Source organism: Aquarana catesbeiana, linkage group LG07, assembly GCF_042186555.1.
Source record: "Aquarana catesbeiana isolate 2022-GZ linkage group LG07, ASM4218655v1, whole genome shotgun sequence".
Lineage (NCBI taxonomy): Eukaryota > Metazoa > Chordata > Amphibia > Anura > Ranidae > Aquarana > Aquarana catesbeiana.
In genome coordinates, this window is record NC_133330.1 from 119478155 (window position 1) to 119500618 (window position 22464).

Genomic DNA, 22464 nt, shown 5'->3' on the forward strand with positions numbered 1-22464 from the left:
CTGTGGGGCATCCTCAAACAGAAGGTGGAGGTGCGCAAGGTCTCTAACATCCACCAGCTCTGTGATGTCGTCATGGAGGAGTGGAAGAGGACTCCAGTGGCAACCTGTGAAGCTCTGGTGAACTCCATGCCCAAGGTTAGGGCAGTGCTGGAAAATAATGATGGCCATACAAAATATTGACACTTTGTTATTTTGAGTTATTTTGAGGGGACAGCAAAATTACACTGTTATACAAGCTGTACCCTCACTTCTTTACATAGTAGCAAAGTGTCATTTCTTCAGTGTTGTCACATGAAAAGATATAATAAAATATTTACAAAAATGTGAGGGGTGTACTCACTTTTGTGAGATACTGTAAATCAGCAAGCAAACAATTAAAAATTAGCAACTGCCTCTTGCAACATAGTATCAAGCACTGCAGGAAAGAATAACATATTTTGAGTAACAGCAGAGTCATTACCATATACTGTATGTGTGTAAAAAGTACACTGGCACCTAGTGAGAGTTTTGAGCATTGCAGCCAATAAACCAATCATCCCATCATTCCAATATGCAGTTTAGTATGTCCCAATATAAGCTTTATTTGTGTGACTACAGACCAGAATTCATTTGGATTACTGAAATTATTGAAAATCAGAACAAAATGTACATTGAGCATTTTAAGGATATCAGGTGATCTTGTAATTGTGGTGAAAAAACAAACAAATGTGAAGCTCTTCTAAGAATATTAATGGGTGAACAGAAAAACTGGAATAAATGTAGGCAGCTTACATTGGCAAGTGGCCAAGCAAGCACCAATTTGTGTCCCTTTGTCAGGGAAATGGCCAAAAAAGGACTGGCAATTCCGCCCAAGACCATCATGGCCAACATGGTGCACAGTGTGACTAATGTGGGCGGTACTTTCTCATTGTAACCTGAACAGATCACATGAGTTACTTCCTGGTCTATTTAAGCCTGTTGCTGGAGCTGCTCATTACTGGATTATCTTCAGCTTCCCCTTGATCCTGTGTATTCTGATTGAACTTCTGTTATTGACCCGGCTTGCTCTGACCTGTGATCCTGATCTCCTGATTTACCCTTGGCTTGTACTTCTGACTCCTCTCTGGCTTGCTCCACTGTGTCTGACCTTGTCTTGGCTTATCGACTCTGCTACAGATCCGTCTTCCTGTGTATGACCCCGGCTATCCAATCTCATCATCTGAACTTATCTTACTGTGTATGATCCCCGGCCTGGCTCTCGTTTCTGTTTCCGGTTTGCTACTCTGTCAAGCTTACCTGGTACTCTGCAAGCACACCAGCTTTACACTTCATCCAGCCTGTTCCTGCTACATCACGGTGACCAGCTCATCTCATCTCAGTACCTGGAAAACTTCTCTGGGCACTGCTCTCTCTGTACCATTTTCAGGGAAGCGCTGCACTTAGCCGCAAAGGGAGCCCTCTCACTATCTCGGTCTCACACCTGGTTATGTGACAGCATAATCCAGCTACATGTCAGAGGCCGATGGAGGTGCTTCCCTCTGGAGGTATTGTGCCAATAGGTCACTGCTCTCACTCAAGTAGTACAAAGTTTGTAGGAAGGCTACTTCGAGCTGGAAGGACGTCTGCAGCATTTGACAGGGCCACCTGCCCAGGTGGATCAAGATCTACCCTCCACCAGTTCTACAACCACTGCACCAGCTCAAGAACGCACCACCACTACCCTACAGTGGTGGTCCCTCCACCTGAACCACGGGTACCAACTCCGGAACAATTCTCTGGGGACCAGAAAAAGTTTAGATCTTTCAAGAATGCTTGCTTGTTGTACTTGGCCCTACAACCACGGACTTTCTCTCTTGAGACTATCAAAGTAGGGTTCATTGTCTCAATACTAACAGACGAACCTCAGGCTTGGGCTCACAGCTTATTGGAACAAAAGAACCCGGTCATCAATTCTGTGGCACCATTATACGATGACCCACAGGGGGTAGCCATCGCTGAAGCTGCCCTACATACTCTGCAACAAGAAATTATACAAGTAAAAGGGGCAAAACTTTAGTACCTCAGTAGTAACCATATATAAACCATGATAGTCCAAACAGGTATAGATGAGTATTGAGTTTGTATGTCAGGGCTGCCACCAATGGAGACCAGAAGGTGTTAAGGTGTATGACCCCCGGCCTGGCTCTCATTTCTGTTTCCGCCTTGCTACTCTGTCAAGCTTACCTGTTACTCTGCAAGCAAACCAGCTTTACACTTCATCCAGCCTGTTCCTGCTACATCACGGTGACCAGCTCATCTCATTTCAGTACCTGGCAAACAGTGCTTCTCTGGGCACTGCTCTCCATGTACCACTTTCAGGGAAGCACTGCACTTAGCCGCAAGGGGAGCCCTCTCAGCATCTCGGTCTCACACCTGGTACATGACACCCTGCTAGCAAGATTACATAGCAGGAATCCACAGTCAACTTGTAAGTGTGGTACAGCGACAATAATTCACACAGTCAGGTGCAGTGATAAACTTGTATTAAAGCAATGCAGCAACAGTTCAAAACAATTGTGGTGGGAAGACTGTCCAACCAGATGCACTCACGGTTACAGCAACGTGAACAGAGAGGGCTCCAGCCAGAATGACAGCATCTTTACAGAGGGGCAGAATGCAGCCTGGCTGTCTTGTGCTAAGTAACTTTTCCTATTGCTAGTACTATCCTTAACAGACGGGGTACCTTTCCCTGCACTAGCCACTCGCATCAAGCACGCCAATCACGGGATCCAGGGACTTAAATAGGCTTTGCCTAACCCAAAATGGCTGCCAGAGTTAAATGGGGCAACAGCATCCAATCAGATCACTTGCCCCCTGACCCAGGAAACCATAAAGGAACCAGGTTCCTCCTGACTTCCAGCTGCAGGACCGCAGTGGTTGAGCGCCACCTGTGGTAGAGGAAATAAATTGCACCTGCCTACAAACTTCTAAGAGGTCTTCAATAACAAATCCCACAGTTGGGTCTACCATGATCAACAAAAATGCTGTTGGATAATGGGAGTCCACACAGTGCAGCGTAAGGAGGTGGACCACAGTTATATTGAATAAATGAAAATCCAAAATTTAATAAAATCCGTAAAATTCTACATGTTTTGGAATATACAGTACTCTGCTCCTTCAGGAGACAGATGTTAATAAACTTGGGACTTTCCTTTAAGACCTCTGGGACTGTTGTTAAAGACCTCTTGGAAGTCAACTGTGGATTCCTGCTGGCTTGTCAGCCAAGACACAAATTGATGCTTTCTCAGCCACTGGCCAAGGTGGGCTACCTACATTTATTTCAGTTTTTCTGTTCACCCACCAATATCCTTGGATGTGCTCCACCTTTATTTTGTTTTTCAGTATAAATTCCCTTTGTGAGGATTTGCAGTCAGCTGCTGGAAGAGGAAACTATACAGCATAAACAAGACTTTTGTGTTGGATGACCAAGCTCCCCCTTACTAGTGTGGGATATTGAACTTTGGATTGTGTTTTGCTTATAACGGTGGTGACACCAGAAAGTGAAATTTGTGTTTTACTTATCTTTTTGTTTAGAATTGGACTTTAACGAAGCCCAAGCACAGGCAAATATGTATAAGCATATCATCATTTTGATAAACCATGTTTATGTGATTTTTTTTTTTCTTTCCTGTCTTCCCAGCACAAACTACAATTTGAAGTAAAGTAACCTTACCTGTCTATGAAGTGAACATTTCACATCTGGGGAATGAAGAGTAGTCCAAGGCTCAGGAGAATAAAGTTTAGGGAGACTTTTTTGGAGTGCCAAATCCCCTTGATCTTTGTCACCAGTAGAGATGGCAGGAAGGAAGAACTCAGCAGGGATTGGTAACAAAGGAATTAGTGGATCTCCTGGCAGAGGAGGGGGTGGAGGAGATACTGATGAAAAATTTAAAAAAGTGGAAAATGTTAAGGTCATGCTAAATAATTATACAAGGTCTGTACATAAGTATTGCAGTTGTAGAATCCATGATCGTCAAATGTAATTATACAAATTCAAAATTAAGAAATCATAAAATACGTCCTTGTGCATCTTTGAATTAACATGGATGTATTATAGGGTGCATAAACAATTTAAGTCACAACTAGGTGTATACGAGAATTACAATATTCACTCTCTTTCTATCTGCTTATACTGTGAAATAATTAATTCCCAAAGAGCCTCAAAGAACAAAAAGATTTTAAAATCAGGTTTTAGGCTCCTTTCACACTAGCCGACTCCAAAGTTGTGCAATTTTTAGTGCAAGTCCGGCTTTGATACGACTTTGAAGTCACTTTGATAGGACTTTTACACTCTTTGGTAAGGATGAGCTTCAAGTTTGAGTCAAACTCATGTTCGACTCGAACATCGGCTGTTCGCCAGTTCGCTGAACAGCTAACAATTTGGGGTGTTAGTGGCAAATTCAAAAGGCGTGGAACACCCTTTAAAAGTCTATCGGAGAAATCAAAAGTGCTAATTTTACAGGCTTATATGCATGGTATTGTCATAAAAAGTGTTTGGGGACCTGGGTCCTGCCCCAGGGGACATGTATCAATGCAAAAAAAGTTTTAAAAAGGGCCATTTTTTCAGGAGCAGTTATTTTAATAATGCTTAAAGTGAAACAATAAAAGTGTAATATTCCTTTAAATTTCGTACCTGGGGAGTGTCTATAGTATGCCTGTAAAGGGGCGCATGTTTCCCATGTTTAGAACAGTCTGACAGAAAAATGACATTTCAAAGGAAAAAAAGTCATTTAAAATTACTCGCGGCTATTAATGAATTGCCGGTCCGACAATACACATAAAAGTTCATTGATAAGAACAGCATGGGATTTCCCCATAGGGGAACCCCGAACCAAAATTTTTAAAAAAATGGTGTGGGGGTTCCCCTAAATTCCACACCAGGCCCTACAGGTCTGGTATGGATATTAAGGGGAACCCCGCGCCAAAATTTGAAAAAAAAAAAAAAGGCGTGTGGGGGTCCCCCTCAAAATCCATACCAGACCCTTCAGGTCTGGTATGGATTTTAAGGGGAACCCCGCGCCCACATTAAAAAAAAAAATGGCATGGGGTCCCCCCAAAAATCCATACCAGACCCTTATCCAAGCATGCAACCTGGCAGACCACAGGAAAAGAGGGGGGGGCGAGAGAGTGCCCCCCCTCCTGGACCATACCAGGCCACATGCTCCTAACATTGGGAGGGTGCTTTGGGGTAGCCCCCCAAAGCACCTTGTCCCCATGTTGATGAGGACAAGAGCCTCATCCCCACAACCCTTGGCCAGTGGTTGTGGGGTTTTGCGGGCGGGGGGGCTTATCAGAATCTGGAAGCCCCCTTTAACAAGGGGAGCCCCAGATCCCGCCCCCTGTGTGAAATGGTAATGGGGTACAAACGTACCCCTACCATTTCACAAAAAAGTGTAAAAGATTTTTAAAATGACAAGAGACTTCTATCTTCCTCCATCTTCTTCTTCCTCCGATCCTCTGCTTCTTGCTCTGGTGTTCTCATCTGGCATCTTCCTCCGCGGCGTCTTCTTCCCTTCTTCGTTCTCGGGCCGCTCCGCATCCATGATGGGAGGCTCCCGCTGTGTAACGCTTCTCATCTTCTGACGGTTCTTAAATAATGGAGGGTGGGGCCACCCGGTGACCCCACCCCTCTCTGACGCACAGGGACTTGACGGGGACTTGACAGAGACTTCCCTGTGGCATTCCCCGTGATGTCAGAGGGGGCAGGGTCACCCGTTACGTAACGGGTGATGGGTGAGGAAGAAAAAGATGGAGTAAGAAACCGAAGGAAGATAGAAGAAAGAAGATGGAAAGAAGAAGACTTTAAATAAAGGAATTGTCAAAAACTGTCTCTTGTCATTTTTAACATTTTTGACACTTTTTTTGTGAAATGGTAGGGGTACTTTTGTACCCCATTACCATTTCACACGGGGGGCGGGATCTGGAGGTCCCCTTGTTAAAGGGGGCTTCCAGATTCCGATAAGCCCCTCTGCCCGCAGACCCCCACAGACCCCCACAACCACCAGGCAAGGGTTGTGGGGATGAGGCTCTTGTCCCCATCAACATGGGGACAAGGTGCTTTGGGGGGACCCCAAAGCACCCTCCCAATGTTGAGGGCATGTGGCCTGGTACAGTTCAGGAGGGGGGGCACTCTCTAGTCCCCCCTCTTTTCCTGCGGCCTGCCAGGTTGTGTGCTCGGATAAGGGTCTGGTATGGATTTTTGGGGGGACCCCACGCCATTTTTTTAAAATTTTGGCGGGGGGTTGCCCTTAAAATCCATACCAGACCCTCAGGTCTGGTATGAATTTTGAGGGGAACCCCCACGCCATTTTTTTTTTTTATTTTGGTGCGGGGTTCCCCTTAATATCCATACCAGACCTGAAGGGCCTGGTATTGAATTTAGGGGGACCCCCACGCCAGTTTTTTTTTTTAATTTTGGTTCGGGGTTCCCCTGTGGGGAAATCTCATGCAGTTTTTATCAATGAACTTTTATGTGTACTGTCGGAACGGCAATTCATTAATAGCCGCAAGTAGTTTTAAATGACTTTTTTCCTTTGAAATGTCATTTTGCTGTCAGACTGTTCTAAACATGGGAAACATGCGCCCCTTTACAGGCATACTATAGACACCCCCCAGGTACGAAATTTAAAGGAAAATTACACTTTTATTGTCTCACTTTAAGCATTATTGAAATCACTGATCCCGAAAAAGTGCAGTTTTTAAAACTTTTTTTTGCATTGATACATGTCCCCTGGGGCAGGACCCGGGTCCCCAAACCCTTCTTAGGACAATACCATGCAAATTAGCCTTTAAAATTAGCACTTTTGATTTCAAACGTTCTAGTCCCATAGACTTCAATGGGGTTCTAACGTTCATGTGAAGTTTTGGTTCGTTCGCAAGTTCTGGTGCAACCGAACCAGGGGGTGTTTGGCTCATCCCTACTCTTTGGCATTGAGGTCTTGTCAAAGTCGGATTAAAGTAGAGAAGGAACCTTTTCTGATGTCACAGAACGGAATGGCTCTTATAGAGCTACATGGCATTTCAATAGGATCCAAAGTCGCACAAGTGTGAAAAGAACCCTGGTCAGGTTCTAACAGCTTAGAAACATTTGCTGTTTGTTTACACTAGAGTAAAAATGCTGGGATTCCTGGGCCTCTGCTGTGAACTTCAAAAAAATTATTTCCCCACAATAACTATAGTTACAGGGAAGCAGGGCTTGTTTAAAGTCCTTCACTGCTTGTTCAGAATACTTAAATAGAGTACAGTCTTGCTTTCAATAGATTTTAATTGAGGTATAAGCAAAAGTTTTGTAACAAAGGCACAGTTTAAACAAACATTATACAGCATGTGTAACACATCACAGAAAGGTTCAATGCATAGGAAAGAATATAGGGTCCTATGTGGTCACAGTGCCTATACGCTGACCTTTGCCATTTCCTGAATAAGGAGAAGACTCCTCATTCCCAACATCCCTTACGGGATCTAGCTGTGTCTGGAGACAAAGGGTGGCTCCTCACTGGAAAGGGCTGCTATCCAGTCGTTTGTGTTCGGATGGGCCAACGGAGTAAGCTAGGCTGGGGAAGACCAAATCCATAAATCAGGTGGTAGATATGATTGGTCGTTCCCAAGGCTGCTCAGCTGCACCTGAGATATGTGAACGATCTAGGTCCAAGGCTGTGCCTGTGAGTTATGAGCAGAGCTTTTTTTTCTCAGAGAATAGGTGCAGGAGCTCCCTCCTTCTGAGTCACCTCTTGTGTCCACCCCCTACCCACCTCCAAGCACCATTCCTTGGTTCCACTCCCTACCCACCTCTGAGCACCGTTCCTTGGTTTCACCCCTACCCACCTCTGAACACCATTCCTTGGTTCCACCCCCTACCCACCTCTCAGTAATGGATACAGAATCAAGTATCAATTTGTGGTGCTAAGTAATTTGTATGTAATTTGTTGAAAATGATAGGAAGTAAAATAGATCCCCTGTAGCCAGCAACAATGGAGAACCCCCAGCAACAATAGACTCTGAACAGCTAGCAACAATAGACCTCTCCCTCAACAGTAGATGTCTCCCAGAAACGATTGTCTCCCAGTAGCATAAAAGTCCCCCAGCAACAATAGATCCCCCACCAGCAACAACTGACCTCCCAGCAACAACAGACTCTCCCCCTGTAAAAATAGATCCCCTCCAGCAACAATAGATCCCCCATCAGCCAACATCAATAGACCCTCCAGTACACCCCAGCACCCCTTGCCATTACATACATTCAGAGCTGGAGGTGCCGGAACTGCGTTCCCCCCACATTCCTGCTGAAAAAAAGCCCTGTTATGAGTGAAAAGTAAAAAGAGAGAGGGTTCCCAGACAGCATCATGTTTGTCAACAGTGTCTAGGAGGATGCTAATTGTTTTCTCCTGGACCATAATTCATGAGGTTTTTCTTTTGACTAGAAGAAAGGGGACAGTGCATTGTTTCCATGCCCGAGCAATCGTTAGTTCGGTCCCAAGAAGGATAAACCTGATTAGAAGTTGGGCTCATTTTGGGATCCCTGGGGTTAGGAAAGTTTAGAAGTGCATACTGAGGGGGTTTTCGGATGGGTAAGTCCGTAATTTTCCTAATAGTATGAAAGATTTTATTCCATAGGCCCCTGATTATGGGGCAATCCCACCATATGTGTAGCATCGATCCGATGTGCCTGCAATTGCGAAAGCACAAGGGGGAGGCGTTTAAGTAGATTTTGGCAATCCTTAAAGGGACCATATACCACCTCCATTAGGATTTTTAAATTAGCTTCGACTAGTGCTATGTTTAGAATGCCCTTTGAAGCTGCGGCCACAGCTCTGTGCCACTCAGTAAGGCTCCAGTGTTGTTGTAGGTCATTCTCCCATTCTCCCATAAAGAGCGTTTTGGTCTCAGCCCTAGCAAGTGATCGGTATATCACCGTTATCCCCCCCCTCTGCACCATAGCCTGACCACACCACATTTCATAGTCCCTGATAGAGAGTTTAGTTTGAAGGACCATAGGGACTGGATGAAGTGAGAGATTTGTTGGAGTCTAAACCTTCCTGACCTTGGCATGTCAAGTTTACTAGTACAGTGGGCTAGGGTAAAAGCTCCTGCCGGGTTGACAAAATTTCCATTCCTATAGAGTCCCTTATCTAGCCACCACTGGAAGGCTTTAATGTCTTGGCCAAGTGGAAATAGAGGATTTTGGAAAATGTGAGATAGCAGATGCCAGTGAGAGATTAAGTGTGGATTATTTTTAAGGGAGTCCCATAGTGCTAAGGAGTGAGAAAGTGTGGGAGCCATGATGGTGGGTCTAGATTTGGCAGGGCACCAGAGAATATAGTCTAGAGTATATTGGGGTATGGCTTGCCTTTCCATGTGTACCCAGTCAGGTGTGCTATTTTAGAGTATAAAATGGAGAGTTGGGATAATTGTGCTGCTTGCTGATACCATAGAAGGTTTGGTACACCCACTCCGCCCTGATCTCTGCTTCTAAAGAGGGTACCCTTGGCGATTCTATGCCCCTTTGCTCCCCATATAAACTTTATGATTTTGGATTGGAAGTTCCTGAGTTGATCCCTGGGGCTGGGAATAGTGAGTGATCGGAATAGATAGAGGATGCGTGTTAGGAGGGTCATTTTTATGGAATTTACCCTTCCTAGCCAGGAAGGACCCAGTTTGTCCCAATTTGAGAGATCTTCCTCCAATTTGCGAAAGATCAGTGGGAAATTAGCTGTATAGAGTTTGTCTGTTGTAGCAGTAAGATTAATCCCTAAATAGGGGATTGCTGTCTCGTTCCACCCAAACTGGAAGTTGTCTTTACGTTGTGTAACAAGGTGGGCTGGTAAGTTAATGTTGAGAGCCAAGGATTTCGAGTAATTAACCTTGAGTCCAGAGAATTTGCCAAAGTCATTGAGAACCCTGCAAATGTTAGGTAAAGATGTACAGTGCCTTGCAAAAGTATTCACCCCCTTGGCTTTTTACCTATTTTGTTACATTACAGCCTTTAGTTCAATGTTTTTTTTATCTGAATTATATGTGATGGATCAGAACATGATAGTCTAAGTTAGTGAATTAAAATTAGAAAAATACATACATAAAACTTTTTTCAGAAATAAAAAAAATTATAATTGGCATGTGCTTATGTATTCACCCCCTTTGTTATGAAGCCCATAAAAAGCTCTGGTGCAACCAATTACCTTCACAACTCACATAATTAGTGAAATGATGTCCTCCTGTATGCAATCTAACTGTCACATGAACTGTCATTACATATACACACACCTTTTTGAAAGGCCCCAGAGGCTGCAACACCTAAGTAAGACTCGCTGGCAGCGGTGCGCCGTGCTGTGCACAATGATACCTATTATTTCACAGCCAGCAGAGAGGGGTGGGGCCAGAGTGCCAGCGATGCTCTGACCCGTCCCCATGAAGCTTGAATGCTTGGGACTCAGAGGCTGCGGGGTAGGAGCTGGAGTGGGAGCTGCTGAGTCAGCAGCACTGAGAGCCCGCCCTGCAGAAGTGGCATTGTGGATGGTGTCATGGTGAGCCCAGCTGTCCAGCACTGTTTGCACTGAAGGGCTTGGAATGCCTGGAGGGATGCTCCGTCCTCCGCCTCTCCTTCTGACTGCATGACTTGATTGGTATAGGTGAGTCCTTGTCACAGTGCTGGAGGTGGGCACATAGCCAAAAAAATCACATGCACTGTATCTCCACTGGAAAAGGGGGTACTACATGGATGGAATGGTGCTGGGGGATATCAAAGGTGTATTGGGAAAAAATGCAGAGGGGGGGATCTGGGGTGGCTATAGTGCTAGAGGTATCAGGGATGTAGAGAGGCCACAGTGTAGGTGGTATCAGGGATGTAGTGGGGTCACAATACAAGGGGCATCTTATGGTATATGGTAACAGTGCTGGGGGATATCTGGGGTGTAGAGGGGTCAGAGTGCTGGGGGGGTTATCTGGGGTGAAGAGGGGTCACAGTGTTGAGGGGATATCTGGGGTGTAGAGAGGTTACAGTGCTGGGGGGATATCTAGGATGTAGAGGGGTCAGAGTGCTGGGGGGATATCTGGGATGTAGAGGGGTCAGAGTGCTGGGGGGATATCTGGGATGTAGAGGGGTCAGAGTGCTGGGGAGGTATTTTGGGTTTAGAATCCAGGGGCTGTGGAGGTGGTAACAGGATAACAATGGTATGGGGAAACCTGGAGTGTGTGTGTGTGGGGGGTGGGGGGTTGGTTGGACGGAGTTAGGAGTGCTGGATATATATAAGATGCAGAGGAGTTACAATGTTGGGGGTATCTGAGGCCCTGTCAGGCTGGATGGTGCCTCATGATTTTTAGGTGGTCATGTTACTTGTTACAACTGTCCTGAGCATCATTCCAACAGATATATTATATGCACAGGACAACTTTGTTACTTTATGTATGTAGTACTTTCCCACTGTTTCCTGGCTGTACAGAATGATTGTTTGTGTGGTTAAAAAGGGGAAACTCTGCTTGTCTGCTTCCTACCTACTTGATGTCTGTTTACCTGCGCTGTCTCCATTGTAGGGGCCCCAGAGCATTACTTTGCCCAGGGGCCCATGATGCTATTAAGAAGGCCCTGCAGGTACCCTGTACATTTTATAATTCCTGCCAACTCACTGGCCTTGCTAACTGGGTTTAATTTGCAAATAGGAAATGCACAAAGGTGTATTTATATATATATATATATATATATATATATATATAATCACACACAGCTTCCTCAAAGCTAGCATGTGCCTGAACGCAGTGCTAGCACCTCCAGCAAGCATAGGTCCAAAATGGGTTGCCTCCAACAGATACCTTATTGCCTGATGCTGAAAATTGCGAGAAGCACTAACTGATCTGGTGGAGTGTGCTTTGAAAGGCAAAGGTAGAACCTTTGCCCTGAGATCATAGACTTGAATAAGAAGTTATCAAATCCATTTGGTGCCAGTGGAACATTAGTTAAACCTTGATGATGAAAGACTGTCAAAAGGGATCTGTGACAGAGATAAATTCAAACATACCACAACTTTATGTTTGTGTAGCACAAGAAAGGGTTCCTTAAGGCTCCCAACACAGGAACTTGCCTTGCCAAAGCTATGGCAACATGAAAGGCAAGCTTGTAAGAGACAGTAGGGGAATTTTCCTAACAGGTTTGAAAGGAGGTTTCTGATGAACTGTCAGAAGCACATTGAGATCTCAGATTCACTGGGGAGCATTCAAGAGGAATAATATGAGAGACACCTTGTATATAGGCCTTTTCTAAATAGTGAGAAGCAACTGGTCTCTGAAAGAGAGCCGCCAAGGCTGTGATCTGATACTTGATGGCACTCAAGTCCAACCATTGATCCAGACCAGAGTGGAAACAAACACAAGATTCATCATTTCATGCAGAGAGAAATTGGTCATGGGACATCATGCCCTGGAAATCGAGAAATTAAGGGCATGATGTGAACTCTACGCACATTTTGTGGATTTGTCCACTCGTCAGGAGTACAATGCCACAAATAGATATAGATCTAAATGAAAAATAGTGTATTGGTAAAAAGTTACCTAGGTTTCGACAGCAAAGAAAAAATTACATGTAATAGGGATGTAATAGGGATGGAGGCTTGCCACAGTGGTTATGTCAGGTCACACTCTGTTTTTAAAGGATTCATCATTTCCTTTTCTTGCACCAAGAGAAATATGCTTCCATGTGCGATGGTAGACTTAGTGAGTAATCAATTTCCTAGTTTTAAAGATCATAGGGATAGCTGGTACCAACAGATCCCTGTCCCTCAGGACTTGGTCTTCAACCAGGCCATTAAATCCAACTACCAAGAGACAGAGTTGTAAACCGGCCCTTGGGAAGATCCAGAAGATCTGGGAGGGCTCACTGAGAGTCTACCAGGAGCCTAAGTCCAAGTACTACACTAAGGTAAAAAAAAACAAACCTTATAAGTGCAGTTCCCGCTCAGCTTCTTTATACTAATTTGAATCTGATCTCAATCCAGAGATGTGCACAACAAGAGCAGCGGCTCTCTCACTCCTCATGGGCTCAGAGACAGCAGCAGGAGCCATCAGCTTCAACTGGTGTCAATCACAGCCTGTGAGGAGGGAGCATGGCCAGGGCCGAGCTGTGCTCTGTATGTCAAAGCAAGCTGCTTGCTATGGTGGGCACTCGGCAGGGAGGAAGAGCCAGGAGAGACACCAGAAGAGGGGGATCAGGGCTGCTCTGTGCAAAACCAGAACAGGTAAGTATTACATGTTTGTTTAAAAAAAATCAAGGGTTTACACTTACTTTAACTTTGCAGGACAGTTTCATGGAACAGATGGTGGAAGCCCCAACAAGGAAAAATGCTCCGTTGGATCTACTAATTTCAAACAACACATAGCTTATTACAGATGTGCAGGTTAGAGACAGCTGGGGTGATAGGGATCATGGTGTAATTGCATTTGCCATACGTTACAGGAAAGAGAAGCATGCTGGTTTGACAAGAACTCTATGTCAGGGCTGGGCTCAGCCCTTCCTTCTCTGAGCTGGCTGCTCATCTGTTGGCTAATTGCTAGCTTCTATCTCTCCACAGCTACTCATCTGTTGATGATATCCTGCTCATCAGACCTGCCTACTTAAGCCATCCAGCCCAGAGGATCTCTGCCTTCGCCTTGGTCAACATCACAGAGACTATCTCCTGCATTCCTGTTTAACCTCTTCCCACACGCCGGCCGTCAAATGACAGCTGGGCGGCACGGCTCTCATTATGGGTGGACGTCATATGACGGCCGTCCCAGAACAACCACTCTTGCGTGCCCCCGGGGGTGCGCAGCGATCGCAGCCGCGCCGTGTTGCTAGGACATGGCGCGACCCCGTTCTGTGTAAAGAGCCAAGTCACTCTTTAATCATGTGATCGGCTGTGTCCAATCACAACCGGTCACATGTAAACACGGAGATGCTGGTAATCAGTGCTCCTCGCCTCACACTGACAGAGTGTGAGAAGAGGAGAGGCGATCAGCGGCATCTCCTCACAGAGGACATCTTGGGATGTAATCAGGGCACTGATCATCAGTGCCCCAATTACAATTACGGTAAGTGCCACCAGTATCAGAACTGTGTGCCCACCACTGCCAATCTGTGCCCAAAATTGCCACCAATATGTGCCCACAAGTGCCAGCAATTAGTGCCCACAAGTGCTAGCAATCAGTGGCCGTTAGTGATGCCAGTCAGTGCTGCCCATCAATGCCCATCACTGCTGCCCATCAATGCTCATCACTACTGCTCATCATTGCCACCCATCAATGCCCATCAGTGCCACCTATCTGTGCCGCCTATCTGTGCCCACCAGTGCTGCCTATCTGTGCCCACCAGTGCCGCCTATCTGTGCCCACCAGTGCTACCTATCAGTGCCACCTATCAGTGCCCATAAGTGCGGCATATTCGTGCCTCCTTATCAGTGCCCATAAGGGCTGCCTAATCAGTGCCCCTAATTGCCACCTCATCAGTGAAGCCTATCACTGCCCATGAGTGAAGGAGAAAAATTACTTATTTATAAAATTTACTGACAGAAACTAAGAAACCTTTTTAATTTTTCAAAATGTTTGGTCTTTTTTTTTTTAGGAAAAAATAAAAAAACAAGGAGTTATTAAATACCACCAAAAGAAAACTCTATTTGTGTGAAGAAAATGATAAAAATTTCACATGGTTACAGTGTAGCATGACCGCCAATTGTCATTCAAAGTGTGACAGCGCTCAAAGCTGAAAAATGGCCTGGGCAGGAAGGGGGTGTAAGTGCCCTGTATTGAGGTGGTTAAAGACTTGCTTGGCTGACATCCCTTCTGGCTCCAGATCCCGCTTGCTGTTCCACTACACTGATCCCTGACTTTCTGGCTTGGCTGACTATCGGTTTTGGTTACCGAACTTTGACTATGTTTTGACTATGTTTTGACTACGTTTGTTCTATTTACTCTTATTATTAAACAAGTGTGATTTAACTGTACTTCTGTCTCGGTCTGATTTCATGGTTTCTGACACTCTACACTTAAAAAAAACTCACTTTCTAAATCTAAATTAGCTCTTCTCCCTCAGCCTGGCCAAAAGAAACCACTTGGACAACCCAGTCAGTCAACCTACAGATGCTTTCAGAAGGCAAAAGCATACAGGCCAGGATGGGATAGACTCAATGGAGATTGACTCAACGTTCCTTTCTCCGGGGCATCAAATCTAGGGCAGCACAGGCAGCCAAGACAAGTGAAAAGTCCTTTAGAGGGTGCACCCGCCCAGGCTTGTCTGGTGGGAGGGAGGCTAACCTCCTATTGGAAGGTCTGGGCGGCGAAGATTAAGGACTGCTGGATCCTGGACACTATAAAAAATGGCTGCTCTATAGAATTCTTACACCACCCTCCAAATTCCTTTGTGAGGGTGGGAGTGTCCTGAGAAGAGACAGTCCTTGCAGACCTATATAGACAAACTCTTGTCCAAAGGGCCATCAAGCATATACCGGCGGAAGAAAGAGGGAGAGGTTTCTATTCCCCAATCTTCCTAGTGCCAAAATCTTCAAGGACCTTGAGGCCTGGGTTGGATTTAAGAAGACTGAACAATTACATCCTCAACGGGTGGTTCAAAATGGAGTCCCTTCAGACCATAATGAAGGTGGTTAATGACTGGCTCATTTCGATGGACCTTTCAGACGCCTACCTGCATGTCCCTAAAAGGAAGCAACATGAGAGGTTTTTGAGGTTTGCAGTATGCAACCATCATTATCAATTAAAATGTCTCCCTTTTGGCATCTGTACCGCACCAAGGGTATTCTCGGAGATTTTCCTCTCCATCATTTCTCTAATTCGCCTGAAAGGAATAAAAATATATCATTACTTAGACAATATCATTCTGGGAGACTCCGCTCAACAACTCAGAAAGCAATGAGACTGGGTCCTTCTGACCCTAAACAGTTTTGGTTTGGTAACAAATAGGGATGAGCCCAATGTTCGAGTCGAACATAAGTTCGACTCGAACATCGCGTGTTCGTCGAATAGCGAACAATTTGGGGTGTTCACTGCAAATTCGAAGGCCGTGGAACACCCTTTAAAAGTCTATGGGAGAAATCAAAAGTGCTAATTTTAAAGACTTATATGCATGGTATTGTCATAAAAAGTCTTTGGGGACCTGGGTCCTGCCTCAGCGGACATATATCAATGCAAAAAAAGTTTTAAAAATGGCCATTTTTTCGGGAGCAGTGATTTTAATAATGCTTAAAGTAAAACAATAAAAGTGTAATATTCCTTTAAATTTCGTACCTGGGGGGGGTGTCTATAGTATGCTTGTAAAGTGGCGCATGTTTCCCGTGTTTAGAACAGTCCGAGAGCAAAATTTCTAAAGGAAAAAAAGTAATTTAAAAGTATTCGCGTCTATAATGAATTGTCGGTCCCGTCAATACACATAAAAGTTCATTTGATAAAAACGGCATTGGATTCCCCCACAGGAGAACCCCAAACCAAAATTTAAAAAAAAAATGCATGGGGGTCCCCCCAAATTCCATACCAGGCCCTTCAGGTCTGATATGGCTATTAAGGGGAACCCTGCACCAAAATTTTTAAAAAATGGCGTGGAGTCCCCCCAAAAATCCATACCAGACCCTTATCCAAGCACGCAACCTGGCAGGCAGCAGGAAAAGAGGGGGGACGAAAGAGCGCCCCCCCTCCTGAACCGTACCAAGCCACATGCCCTCAACATTGGGAGGGTGCTTTGGGGTAGCCCCCCAAAGCACCTTGTCCCCATGTTGATGGGGAGAAGGGCCTCATCCCCACAACCCTTGCCCAGTGGTTATAGGGGTCTGCGAGGGGGGGGCTTATTGGAATCTAGAAGCCCCCTTTAGCAAGGGACCCCCAGATCCCAGCCCCCCTGTGTGAAATGGTAACGGGGTACAAATGTACCCCTACCATTTCACAAAAAATGTGTGAAAATGGACAATACACGCCTTGGGACAAGTCCTTTAACCACTTGACAACTGGGCACTTAAACCCCCTTCCTAACCAGACCAATTTTCAGCTTTTGGTGATCTCACATTTTGAATGACAATTTCTCAGTCATGCAACACTGTATCTATATGAAATTTTTGTCCTTTTTTTCACACAAATGGAGCTTTCTTTTGGTGGTATTTTAATCACCGCTGGGTTCTTTATTTTTTGCGCCGTAAAAGAAAAAAGACTGAAAAATCTGTAAAAAAATAAATTTTTCTTCATTTCTGTTATAATATTTTGCAAATTAGTAATTTTTCTTCATATATTTTGGCCAAAATTTATACCGCTACATATCTTTGGTAAAAATAACCCAAATCGGTGGATATTATTTGGTCTTTTTGAAAGTTATAGAGTCCAAAAGCTATGGTGCGAATATCTGAAAATTGATCACACCTGAAGTACTAATGGCCTATCTAATTTCTTGAGACCCTAACATGCCAGAAAAGTACAAATACTCCCCAAATGACCCCTTTTTGGAAAGAAGACATTCCAGGGTATTTAGAAAGATGCATGGTGAGTTTTTTGAAGTTGTCATTTTTTCCCACAATTCTTTGCAAAATCAAGTTTTTTTTTTACTTTTTTTTTTTCCACAAAATTGTCATATTAGCAGGTTATTTCTCATACACCGCATATGCATACCACAAATTACACCCCAAAACACATTCTGCTATTACTCCCGAGTACGGTGATACCACATGTGTGAGACTTTTTACACAGCGTGGCCACATACAGAGGCCCAACATGCAGGGAGCACCTCCAGGTGTTCTGGAGCACCTAGGCCAATTCTGAAATTTCTCTCCTACATGTAAAAATCATCATTTATTAGCTAGAAAATTACATAGAACCCCAAAACATTATATATGTTTTTTTAGCAAAGACCCTAGAGAATACAATGGCGGTCGTTGCAACTTTTTATCTCGCACTGTATTTGCGCAGCAATTTTTTTAACGCTTTTTTTTGGAAAAAAAACTGTTTTGTGCTTTACAAAAACCAAAACAGTAAAGTTAGCCCAATGTTTTTGCATAATATGAAAGATGAAGTTACACTGAGTAAATAGATACCCAACATGTCACCTTTCAAAATTGCACGCGCTTGTGGAATGGCGCCAAACTTTGCTACTCAAAAATCCCCATAGGTGACTCTTTAAAATTTTTTACTGTTTACATGTTTTGAGTTACAGAGGAGGTCTAGGGCCAAAATTATTGCTCTCGCTCTATGGATCGCAGTGATACCTCACATGTGTGGTTTGAACACCGTTTTCATATGTGGGCGGGACTTACGTATGCGTTCGCTTCTGCATGCGAGCACACAGGGACAGGGGCACTTTAAATTTTTTTTTTTTTTTTATTGTTCATTTTACTTTATTTATTTTAGTTTGATGCTTTTTTCCAAAAAAAAAAAATTTTTGACCACTTTTATTCCTATTACAAGGAATGTAAACATCCTTGTAATAGGAATATGGCATGACAGGTCCTCTTTACAGTGAGATATGGGGTCAATAAGACCCCACATCTCACCTCTAGGCTGGGAAGCCTGAAATTAAAAAAAAAAAAAAACGATCCTGGCTTCGATCGTAGCGGTGAGTCAGTAGAAGCGCGGGAGGGGGGTATCCCCTCTCGCCTCCCGTAAGAATGATCAAGCAGTGGAACAGCTGCTATGATCATTCTTATGGTGTAGGGAATCGCCGGCTGAAAAAGCTGATATCTGAATGATGCCTGTAGCTGCAGGCATCATTCAGATATCCCCGCACAAAGTCAAGGATGTTGTATGACGGCCGGCGGGCGGGAAGTGGTTAAAACGCATTTTTTTTTAACACAAAGTTGTCCATTTATACAATATTTCTACCACATAACATGTACATACCAAAAATGACACCCCAAAATAGATTCTCCTGCTCCTCCTGAGTACGGCAATACCACATGTGTGAGACTTCCACAGCCTGGCCACATACAGAGGCCGAGTACAGCCGAGCATGGCTCAGCATGGCAGGGTATGGCTGGGTATGGTGGGGTATTGCAGAGTATGGCGGGGTATTGCGGAGTATGGTGGGGTATTGCAGAGTATGGCGGGGTATTGCAGAGTATGGCGGGGTATGGCGGGGTATGGCGGGGTATTGTGGAGTATGGCGGAGTATGGCGGGGTATGGCAGGGTATGTCGGAGTATGGCGGGGTATGTCGGAGTATGGCGGGGTATGTCGGAGTATGGCGGGGTATGTCGGAGTATGGCGGGGTAATGCGGGGTATGGCGGGGTAATGCGGGGCTTTGCAGAGTATTGTGGAGGTATTGCAGAGTAATGTGGGGTATTCCAGGGTAATGTGGGGCTTTGCAGAGTATTGTGGGGGTATTGCAGAGTAATGTAGGGCTTTGCAGAGTAATGTGGGGTATTCCAGGGTAATGTGGGGCTTTGCAGAGTAATGTGGGGTATTCCAGGGTAATGTGGGGCTTTGCAGAGTATTGCACAGCATTGCAGAGCATTATGGATGGCTGAGCATGGATGGATGGATGGCTGGATGTCTCTGTGCAGCGCTGTGGGCACTACACATCCAGCCCACAGCGCTGCAGCCATCCATCCCCTTCTCCGCTCACAGTGTACCGATCGGTACACAGGAGGGGAGGAGAGGAACCGGCGTCATCAGATGACGCCGGTCTGTTTACATGTTTACATTTAGATGACAGCTCTTTTATAACTGAGGGCGGGGCCACACGATGATGTTGCCGGGTGACTCCGCCCCCTCTGACGCACGGGGACATCCCTATGTCTTTCTTGTAGCGTCAGAGGGTCGGGGTCACTCGGTTATGTAACCAAGTGACCCCGCCCCCTCTGACACTATGGGAAAGCCATAGGGATGTCCCCGTGTGTTAGAGGGGGTGGACTGGGTGGCCCCCCTCTGATGCTACAGGGAAGCTATAGAGATGTTCCCGTATGTCAGAGGGGGCGGGGTCACCCGGTGACATCATCGTGTGGCCCCGCCCTCAGTTATAAAAGAGCTGTCACCTAAGAGGCCGATCATTACAGCGGTTGCCTCCCATGGAGGCAGATCGTAGGCGGCGTGCAGCTTTTTTTTTTCTTTTTCGATCCATCGGAGCGAGAGAAGAAGAAGAAGACTTTGTGGGACAGTTTTAATTCTTATTTTTTTAATAAAGGACTTGTCCCGAGGCGTGTATTGTCATTTTTACCATTTTCACACTTTTTTGTGAAATGATAGGGGTACAAATGTACCTCGTTACCATTTCACATGGGGGGGCCGGGATCTGGGGGTCCCCTTGCTAAAGTGGGCTACCAGATTCTGATAAGGCCCCCGCCCACAGACTCCCACAACCACCGGGCAAGGGTTGTGGGGATGAAGCCCTTCTCCCCATCAACATGGGGACAAGGTGCTTTGGGGGGCTACCCCCCCCTTTTCCTGTGGCCTGCCAGGTTGCGTGCTTGGATAAGGGTCTGGTATGGATTTTTGGGGGGACCCCACACCATTTTTTTAAATTTTGGCACGGGGTTCCCCTTAAAATCGATACCAGGTCTGGTATGGATTTTGAGGGGGACCCCCACACCATTTTGTACTTTTAAATTGCTTTTTTTCCTTTAGAAATGTCATTTTGCTCTCAGACTGTTCTAAACATGGGAAACATGCGCCACTTTACAGGCATACTATAGACACCCCCCCCCCCCAGGTACGAAATTTAAAGGAATATTACACTTTTATTGTTTCACTTTAAGCATTATTAAAATCACTGCTCCCGAAAAAATGTCCGTTTTTAAAACTTTTTTTGCATTGATACATGTCCCCTGGGGCAGCACCCAGGTCCCCAAACACTTTTTAAGACAATAACTTGCATATAAGTCTTTAACCACTTAAGGACCGCCTAACGCCGATTTACGTCGGCAAGGCGGCACGGGCAGGCAAAATCACGTACATGTATGTGATTTGCCTCTCGCGGGTGGGGGGTCCGATCGGACCCCCCCCCGGTGCCCGAAGCGGTCCCGTTCTGTTCCCCGGCGATCCGAGATGAGGGGGAGGCCATCCGTTCGTGGCCCCCCCCTCGCGATCGCCGCCGGCCAATGGGAACACTCCTTTGCTGCTGTATGCTAAACAGCAGCAAAGGAAATGATGTCATCTCCCCTCGGCTCGGTATTTTCCGTTCCAGCGCCGAGGGGAGAAGACATCAATGTGAGTGCACAACACACTACACACACAGTAGAACATGCCAGGCATACAAAACACCCCGATCCCCCCCCCGATCGCCCCCCGATCCCCCCCCAATCACCCCCCCCCCCTGTCACAAACTGACACCAGCAGGTTTTTTTTTTTTTTTTTTTTTTTTTTCTGATTACTGCATAGTGTCAGTTTGTGACAGTTACAGTGTTGGGACAGTGAGTATTACCCCCCTTTAGGTCTAGGGTACCCCCCTAACCCCCCCTAATAAAGTTTTAACCCCTTGATCACCCCCTGTCACCAGTGTTGCTAAGCGATCATTTTTCTGATCGCTGTATTAGTGTCGCTGGTGACGCTAGTTAGTGAGGTAAATATTTAGGTTCGCCGTCAGCGTTTTATAGTGACAGGGACCCCCATATACTACCTAATAAATGTTTTAACCCCTTGATTGCCCCCTAGTTAACCCTTTCACCACTGATCACCGTATAACCGTTACGGGTGACGCAGGTTAGTTCGTTTATTTTTTATAGTGTCAGGGCACCCGCCGTTTATTACCTAATAAAGGTTTAGCCCCCTGATCGCCCGGCAGTGATATGCGTCGCCCCAGGCAGCGTCAGATTAGCGCCAGTACCGCTAACACCCACGCACGCAGCATGCGCCTCCCTTAGTGGTATAGTATCTGATCGGATCAATATCTGATCTGATCAGATCTATACTAGCGTCCCCAGCAGTTTAGGGTTCCCAAAAACACAGTGTTAGCGGGATCAGCCCAGATACCCGCTAGCACCTGCGTTTTGCCCCTCCGCCCAGCCCACCCAAGTGCAGTATCGATCGATCACTGTCACTTACAAAACACTAAACGCATAACTGCAGCGTTCGCAGAGTCAGGCCTGATCCCTGTGATCGCTAACAGTTTTTTTGGTAGCATTTTGGTGAACTGGCAAGCAAGCACCAGGCAGCGTCAGGTTAGCGCCAGTACCGCTAAAACCCACGCACGCACCGTACACCTCCCTTAGTGGTATAGTATCTGATCGGATCAATATCTGATCCGATCAGATCTATACTAGCGTCCCCAGCAGTTTAGGGTTCCCAAAAACGCAGTGTTAGCGGGATCAGCCCAGATACCTGCTAGCACCTGCGTTGTGCCCCTCCGCCAGTGGGACTGGTTAAGCAGCCTAGGACTGATGGTACAAGTAACGGGTAACATGGCCACTGAAGTATAGGTAAAAGTTTATACATGTAGCACAGCTAAACCGTATGAAACGCCTAGGAACGAGAGGCACATTTAACATGCAGATGGCATTTATATGGAAT

General features: G+C 45.6%; 1 protein-coding gene across 2 annotated transcripts in view; it reads right to left on the reverse strand.

Annotated features, from left to right (window-relative positions):
- The window catches only part of CACNA1I (calcium voltage-gated channel subunit alpha1 I), a 3871666-nt gene that overhangs the window by 45529 nt on the left and 3803673 nt on the right, over positions 1-22464 (reverse strand). For both annotated transcript variants that reach the window (XM_073592660.1, XM_073592661.1), the window contains one exon: positions 3692-3894. In XM_073592660.1, the coding sequence (XP_073448761.1) occupies positions 3692-3894 (203 nt within the window). The remainder of the gene's footprint in view (positions 1-3691; positions 3895-22464) is intronic.